The following is an 8,626-nucleotide window of genomic DNA, read 5'->3' as shown; positions in this document are numbered from 1 at the left end:
ACTCGATGACGGTGGCTTGTGTGTCTATCGACGGTGGCCAGTAGGACGCGGAGGATTTGGACGGGGCCGTCGCTGCAGAGGCAGTTGGTGAAGGTTGAAGTGCTTGCAGAGAAACGGTTTCGCATTGAGAAGTTGGACGGTTTGTGTGAGACAGGCGGGCAAAGCCGGAGCGAGACGCGGAAACAAGGCTGAGGCGATGTCTTGCATGTGCGTGTTGCTCGGGGGGCTAGGTAGACGGTTGCGAAATGACTGGCGTAACGGCCACTGTGATGTGTTGCTCCAGCCTGCCGAGGTACGTCGGAGACAGGGGTAAAGGGAGCGGCCTTCTGCGGGCCGACGCAGGTTGGTGCCGGATTTTCTAATCCGACTCGATGACGGTGGCTTGTGTGTCTATCGATGGTGGCCAGTAGGACGCGGAGGATTCGGACGGGGCCGTCGCTGCAGAGGCAGTTGGTGAAGGTTGAAGTGCTTGCAGAGAAACGGTTTCGCATTGAGAAGTTGGACGGTTTGTGTGAGACGGGCGGGCAAAGCCGGAGCGAGACGCGGAAACAAGGCTGAGGCGATGTCTTGCATGTGCGTGTTGCTCGGGGGGCTAGGTAGACGGTTGCGAAATGACTGGCGTAACGGCCACTGTGATGTGTTGCTCCAGCCTGCCGAGGTACGTCGGAGACAGGGGTAAAGGGAGCGGCCTTCTGCGGGCCGACGCAGGTTGGTGCCGGATTTTCTAATCCGACTCGATGACGGTGGCTTGTGTGTCTATCGACGGTGGCCAGTAGGACGCGGAGGATTCGGACGGGGCCGTCGCTGCAGAGGCAGTTGGTGAAGGTTGAAGTGCTTGCAGAGAAACGGTTTCGCATTGAGAAGTTGGACGGTTTGTGTGAGACGGGCGGGCAAAGCCGGAGCGAGACGCGGAAACAAGGCTGAGGCGATGTCTTGCATGTGCGTGTTGCTCGGGGGGCTAGGTAGACGGTTGCGAAATGACTGGCGTAACGGCCACTGTGATGTGTTGCTCCAGCCTGCCGAGGTACGTCGGAGACAGGGGTAAAGGGAGCGGCCTTCTGCGGGCCGACGCAGGTTGGTGCCGGATTTTCTAATCCGACTCGATGACGGTGGCTTGTGTGTCTATCGACGGTGGCCAGTAGGACGCGGAGGATTCGGACGGGGCCGTCGCTGCAGAGGCAGTTGGTGAAGGTTGAAGTGCTTGCAGAGAAACGGTTTCGCATTGAGAAGTTGGACGGTTTGTGTGAGACGGGCGGGCAAAGCCGGAGCGAGACGCGGAAACAAGGCTGAGGCGATGTCTTGCATGTGCGTGTTGCTCGGGGGGCTAGGTAGACGGTTGCGAAATGACTGGCGTAACGGCCACTGTGATGTGTTGCTCCAGCCTGCCGAGGTACGTCGGAGACAGGGGTAAAGGGAGCGGCCTTCTGCGGGCCGACGCAGGTTGGTGCCGGATTTTCTAATCCGACTCGATGACGGTGGCTTGTGTGTCTATCGACGGTGGCCAGTAGGACGCGGAGGATTCGGACGGGGCCGTCGCTGCAGAGGCAGTTGGTGAAGGTTGAAGTGCTTGCAGAGAAACGGTTTCGCATTGAGAAGTTGGACGGTTTGTGTGAGACGGGCGGGCAAAGCCGGAGCGAGACGCGGAAACAAGGCTGAGGCGATGTCTTGCATGTGCGTGTTGCTCGGGGGGCTAGGTAGACGGTTGCGAAATGACTGGCGTAACGGCCACTGTGATGTGTTGCTCCAGCCTGCCGAGGTACGTCGGAGACAGGGGTAAAGGGAGCGGCCTTCTGCGGGCCGACGCAGGTTGGTGCCGGATTTTCTAATCCGACTCGATGACGGTGGCTTGTGTGTCTATCGACGGTGGCCAGTAGGACGCGGAGGATTCTGACGGGGCCGTCGCTGCAGAGGCAGTTGGTGAAGGTTGAAGTGCTTGCAGAGAAACGGTTTCGCATTGAGAAGTTGGACGGTTTGTGTGAGACGGGCGGGCAAAGCCGGAGCGAGACGCGGAAACAAGGCTGAGGCGATGTCTTGCATGTGCGTGTTGCTCGGGGGGCTAGGTAGACGGTTGCGAAATGACTGGCGTAACGGCCACTGTGATGTGTTGCTCCAGCCTGCCGAGGTACGTCGGAGACAGGGGTAAAGGGAGCGGCCTTCTGCGGGCCGACGCAGGTTGGTGCCGGATTTTCTAATCCGACTCGATGACGGTGGCTTGTGTCTCTGTAAACGGGTGTATGGCAGGTTGGCGAGTTGTCCACTGGTGGCGTGGTCGGGAATGCCGTACAGGGGAGGGGTCAGTTGGGTGGAAACGAAAGGTGAATGGGGGAAGTTGGACGAGGAGTTGGAGACCGGTGGCAGACATCGGAGGTCTATGATGATCGACTGGGGCAATGGTGCACATCAGTGTCTTGCTGTGGGGTTTGTTAAAGATCACATGACCGGACAGGACGCCTGTGGTAACCGTTGTGAATAGAGCATTTTTGGAAATAGCACCAGTGGAGCGGCTTGTTATAAGAAACGGTCAAGAGGCTTGCGAGATGCGTATGTGCTGGCTATCTACCTATTGACTCTTACCCGTTCATCAGCCCACTCCAGTGAGTCAGGAGCGAACTCATCGATGCACCAGAAATAACAACACTGAGCTTGCTGCATCGTTCGGCACGACGATGTGTAATGAGCGATTTGTTTTATCCAGTGGCATACGCAGCCGTCTCTTGTCGGGACGTTTCCTAAGGTCGTGGTTGTCTGGTGGCTTGTTTTTGTTGACGATTCTCGGACAGCGGGACTCCGACGGATTTGGAGAGAGTTTCTGTTATACGGATCTCGAAGTGGGACTGCCTCTAAAGATGGGAGTAACTGGCTCTGGAGAAACCCCAGGAGAGGTTTCCTTGGGGTCTGACGCTAGCCCCTCGGCGTATTTCAACGAGCGCCAACAAGAACTTGCCAGCTTAGGAGTGGCTCATTCGGGACACTTCGTGTCGGCGGATACGATTCACGGATTAGACTTAAACTCAGTTTTTTAAAAAGATGACTCGACAAGCTGATGCCCCTTTGTGTGCGCAAAGGGTTCCAGCTGTAAAGGAGTCCAATATCGGTTGACAGCTTAAGTTTTCCACGCACTTGCAGAGGTGCAAGCTAATTGCAGAGTCCAGTCCCCGTCCCTTTGGGAGTCGACTCGACATGGCGACTGCTCAGCTTTCCTCCAAATGCTGTGTCCACGTATCTCGCCTCAACCAGTGAATACGAGATTTTCCTTCGCCCGAAGCAATTGCTGAGCCACCAGTTATTTCAAAGGAGCCAGGGAATAACCCTGTATCTTCACTCTGCCCCTGAGTCACGCGCGTTTCGGTGTGTGGAGATATCCGTAGGAGGCTAGTGCCCCACCCATTTTTCTGTCTTGCATCTGGCAGTCAGCCTCGACTGAGTAAATGAATTACACTCTCAGTTGTGCGTACGCAAACGTGAGAGACAACCCAAGCAGTAGAATATTTGTTCCCCAACCAGCATGAAAACCGGTTCTGCGGATAAGGAACACACTCGGCGTATCTTCCAGGATGTCTTCTGTTTCTCGGTGAATGACGCTGTGACTTCAGCACCCGCAAGACACGATTGCTGTCACTTGAATGTTTTTTCCCGCATGAATATCCAGTTGTATGTAAGTTTACAAATCCACTTTAGAATGCTTTTTATGAGCGTTATCGAGACCTTTTGAAAGCAATGAGCGTCACGAGGCTGTCTGCCGTCCCAGAAATGAAAATCTAGCAACGTCAGAAAACCGGCGCATTTGCTGTTGATGAGGTCAATAGCTTTCATTTAACGAGTGACATCATCCCTAATGCTCGGACCTTTCTTGTAACAGCGACATGATGGAGGTGCAGCAGTGAACACCCAAGGACAGTTAACCATCAGCTTCTGGTGCCACGCGTGTAATTTGCAGCGTCCGCGAGTGAGCTCAAAGCCCAGTCCCAGAATCGTTCTTCGCAAATTTGTGAACGAAGCGGAAGGGAAAATGAGCACATCCCGAATATAATATTAGTGGAGGTTCCAGCATCAGCATCGTCCGCGGCGCGTGACCGTTAAGTATCGCTTTTAGTACAGGTAGTAACCGGTGGCTGCTTATGGTGACCGGCTCATTTCCGTAAAATTGCATGTATCTTCGAGGTTGATGGCCTCTCCTCTCTTTGTACTCGTATCTGAATCGTGAATGCTACACTGGAATGGATCGTGTTCTCCATTGTGGCAACCGTTGCCTGTCCATATTTCATCTACGTGAGCTTCCCAGAGTGAACAGTGGTTGGCAGCCAGTTTTTCCTTTAGAGTCAGCAAGATTCGCTTCGCGCGTAAAGAAAGCAAATGATCTCGCCCACGTTGTTCTCTTTGCTTGCTTTTTTCTTTTGTTCGATGCATGTGATTTTCGCAAGCGATCTGCCCCTTGGCTGTCAAGGAGACTGTGCTAAGAGCCGGCGTTTGCCTTATGGTTTCACAACTGATGAGTTGTCGAGTTTGATCTTTCGTCCCTGTCTTCCTGGAGTTGCTGGCATAAGGTAGACGAACACAAGGAGCAGGACGCACGGGTGAAAACAAATAGCAACTTCCCTCCTGTTACACTGTGTCTGTCATCCACAGCCGGTAAGTGTACTTTACGGCTCGACTTTCGTATCTGCGGCGTTCGCGATTGCCGACAACCGGAGGAGTGATAGTGGCGGCACTCGAGAGACACGTGAAGCCACCAGCATGTGACAGGTTTTAGTCAACAAGCCTTTTTACAAGCAACAAATACCCAGAAAGTTTGCCAAGTAGAGCTCATGGGCGATCAAGGGGTAAGGTGCAGCCGGCTTACGTAAGGGAAATGAGAACTATCGGCCATTCATAGTCTCAAAATAACTGTCTCTGATGTTGCTCTGGTTGTATCGACAGCAGGTCGCTTTCGTCCCGTGTGCATGCGCAACAACGTCTCCTGTCCATATCGGAGTTGGCTGGCTGTTCTTGATTCGTTGTTGAGTTTATTAGGATGTTCTGCATAAAATGTGTTTCACCTTCGAACATGTGTCGGATCCGGACGTCAACACTGATTTGGGGCACTGCTAGTAACTTCAGGGTTTGAACGCACAGAAGTTTCCTGGTTGTATAACTCCCCGCATGGGCACTTGACTTCCACATTTCCTCGAACCGGGGCCACTATTTTGACAAAGAAATTGCCTTATTTGTGCTCAACATTCATGACAACAGCCGGTAAGGCCGCGCTGTGGCGCCTGCGCTTCTGTCAGTTACTTTGCTGAGTCACAAGCAAAAGAGGGCCTCATGCATGGGTACCTATTCGCATCATAACTTCTATAGATGACACTCTTTTATGTCAGTGAGGTCAACGCTTCAACAGGGTGTGCCTCGCGGAATCGCTCGGCATTCCTCGTCGTAGATGGTAAGGCGATGATCCATCAAGTTTTGCTCGTAGATCTCTGATCCTGCAACTCAGAGTTCGTTGACAGCAGTGCTTGGCTGTTTTACGGAGTCACAAGCAAACGTGGCGCCACAGCCTGTCTGACTTCAATTTTCTATTTGCATAGGTGTGCACATATGCGTGTATGAGATTCGCTAAAGTGACACTTCTCCGTCAGTAAGGTACACGCTTCAACAGTGTTTTTTGTCGCGATATTGCTCGGCATTCCTGGTCGCAGATGGTAAGAAATGATGCGTCACCTTTTGCTCGTACTTTACTGCGCCTGCTTTCCACAGAGTGGCTGCGACACGACCGCGCAACTATCTACAGAACAGTAAATCATTTTTAGCAGCTTCATCTACGAGTAATGCTACCACACGTCTGGCGCGTATTTATGCCACTAAAGCCCGCCCACTGCAAGCACCAGAGCCGCTTCTTGGACACGCATGAGTGCGAATCTGGACATAGCTTGTGTATACCACTGCATATCAGGTGTGTCATCGGATTCTGGTGGATATTGCAGACAGCGAATCACTCCTACCATCAACAGCCCACCACGATCACGGGGACGGATGGTCAAAAAGTTACAGGGAGTCTGAATAACATAAACTTTCTGTAGGATTATGTTGCGTGCAGGCGCCTAACCGAAACAGACCAGAAATCCCCCTACTGGAGTCGGAAGAGTTGCCGTATGCACTGGTGCGTCCATACTCTCTCTACGAAATTCTCTGGGGCAAGATATGGAAACTCCTGACTATGCAGAGTTTGCAGAGACATCCACCAATGCGCAAACAGGAAAGCAAGCACTAGATCATTCGAAGAAGGGGACCTGAGAATGCGGCGCATGTTGCGTTCCCTTGCACACCTTCCATAGACAGCGAGGCACCATATCTACTGAAAGTTTTGTGTCTGCAATGAACCACCGCCTCACGGCTGTCAACTCGTATCTGCAGGTAATCTCAAGGAAAAGCCTTTTTTCTGTGCACGCTGGATTACACACTGGCAGCAGCCGTGGATTATGACTCTTTTCCGATATTTGTGCGTTATTGCAGCTCCTCAGCGACATGCCTCCAGGGACTGAAGGAGTTGATGATCTTGTCGTTCAGTCGGCTATTTTTGTCTCGAAGTGTAGAGGAGGCACAGACATCGATGTTGCCAGAGAGGCTGTCATGGTTGTAAGTTCTGGCCCAAATATAATGGGCGTCTGAGACGTACCTTTTATGTAGCGAGGCATTATGACAAAAAGGCGAGACTCTACTTCTTCGACGTGTCGTGCCGCTTCGTTTATCGCGACGCCAGCCAGACGCTGATTTCTGCTGTGGATCCACGGGAGCAGTCAAGCGCCCGCGGCTCTCTAATGCATGAGCGTAAATATGCCGTGGAGCTGTCGTTGGAAGCATTGCACGACTGGCTTTTTACCGCTGCTTTTGTGTGTAAACTTGTCTGTTCTCAGTACGCGGATGCGGTTCCTCCTCCCACACTATCCTTCGCGCAGCCTTTCGTGTGCCCGACTCGCGAACAGCGCCGTGAAATGGCCAAAAGGTTTTTCCCTAATTGGGATGGTGTCGAAAAGCGAGCTGAATACGCCGACGAACTCGGATTCAATCAAGACGCTGTTGACAGAATGTTTACACCCGCAATCTTTTTAGGCAAGCCAACAGAATTTGGTGATACGTCACCACATGAAGGGGAGTGTTTGTTCGCAGCGCTCTCGTTCTGGCTTACAGGAGATCCGCTCAATCATTCACTTGTGCGGGATCGGCTGGCTAGTCACATTCGTGCTCACCCTGACTCCGTTCCCCGCTCTGCGATGCGTCACGAGTTGAGCGGTGCCAAGGTAGCGCATGATCCAGATGAGCCTCTCGACTCTCTAGCAAACAAGTACAGTGATCTTGTTGCAAGGGCGGGCCAGTGGGGTGGGGATGAACTGCTGGGGGTTTTCGGGCATCTTGCGCAATGTAACGTCTGGATGTATGTGCAAGCGGTGGATGGATCACCAGGATTAAACACTCATTTGCAGTCGTGGCAACTGTGCGGAGAGCTGAAACCTGACGCCCCATCGATTTTTGTCGTCCACAGGCCCGCTATAAATCACTGGAGCTCCGTAGTGAGAGTCCGTTCATATTAACGACGCGCGCTACTCAAGGGTAGTTTTTGCTTGGCTGCCACAGACTCTGGCGCTGTGTCGGTGAAAGTCATCGGATTGTATCATTAATGTTGCCCCATTACTCCCTTCCATTGAACAAAACTCATTGTCTTCCCGCGCGGTGCAGGAGCATGTAAAAGGCAACCACTGTTCCTTGTGGTTTTCTCGCGTGTTATGGACCCAGACGTCTACTTTGTTTTCTTTTCTGCCCCTGTAAGACCCCCCAAAATGTGCAGAAAACCGATAAATGCGTCTCAGATAGAAAACAGTAGAACCGCCTGGCCTTCGTCTGGCAAGTATATTGAAAGTATGCTGCAGATTTGAAGAAGGCAGCAGAAATCAAGCAACAGTAAGTATCCAGGGTGTCATATCCTGGCTAAAGAAGAAAACGAAGATGTAGACACGGACTACTGTGATGAACTGGATAGTGCTTTCTTCTTCTGTCCCGTGTTGAGTCGCTGCCTCTTATGCATTATGCCAGAACCTCTTCCTTCTTCCCCTCTGTTCGTTGCGTCGCTGTTGTTCTGTCTTGTCTTGTTTAGTATGTATGCGATTTTCATAAAAAAAATTTGATATAGTAGCTTTAAGAGCAAATTTACAAAAATCTGTATTTGGACAACCTACAGCAATATAAAAAATTTTAGTTTCATTAAAAGCCGTTATTTTCGCTGTAGTGCCTGGGATCGAGAGAGCTTTGATATGTGCGGTTTGTATTGGTCACATTAGAACTCGGGAGTGCTGATGAGAAATCGTGTACATCGAGGACATCTTACCTCTGCAGCGCCAGTTCCCTTTTATTCAAAACACGACTTTTACGTTTCTCCTGTTTCATGCTAAACTTACAGTTCGAATTTCGAAGGCTCCCCACAACTGTTATCTTGGTCTTTCCAAACTGTGTACGATCAACTGCTACGGTTTGCAGTTGTCCACGCCGTCTATACGGGAATAAGTCGGCGTCCGTCCGCACGATGCTCTCTCCTACAGTTTTGTTTTCCTATATTCGACCATCACCAGGGATGGGAATACCTGTCCGCGAGTAACCG

At 51.8% G+C, this 8,626-nt stretch overlaps 1 protein-coding gene across 1 annotated transcript; it reads left to right on the top strand.

The window, feature by feature from the left end:
• Positions 1–2,283: 2,283 nt before the first annotated feature.
• On the top strand, positions 2,284–8,400 carry TGME49_266500 (hypothetical protein). Its single transcript, XM_018781431.1, has 4 exons — positions 2,284–5,419; positions 6,074–6,136; positions 6,490–6,612; positions 6,891–8,400. The coding sequence occupies exons 1-4, from the start codon at positions 5,417–5,419 to the stop codon at positions 7,563–7,565; spliced, it is 864 nt and encodes a 287-aa protein (XP_018636270.1). The 5' UTR covers positions 2,284–5,416; the 3' UTR covers positions 7,566–8,400.
• The last annotated feature ends 226 nt before the right edge of the window (positions 8,401–8,626 follow it).

This window comes from Toxoplasma gondii, chromosome IX, assembly GCF_000006565.2.
Source record: "Toxoplasma gondii ME49 chromosome IX, whole genome shotgun sequence".
Lineage (NCBI taxonomy): Eukaryota > Apicomplexa > Conoidasida > Eucoccidiorida > Sarcocystidae > Toxoplasma > Toxoplasma gondii.
This window is presented reverse-complemented; position numbering and strand designations above follow the sequence as displayed.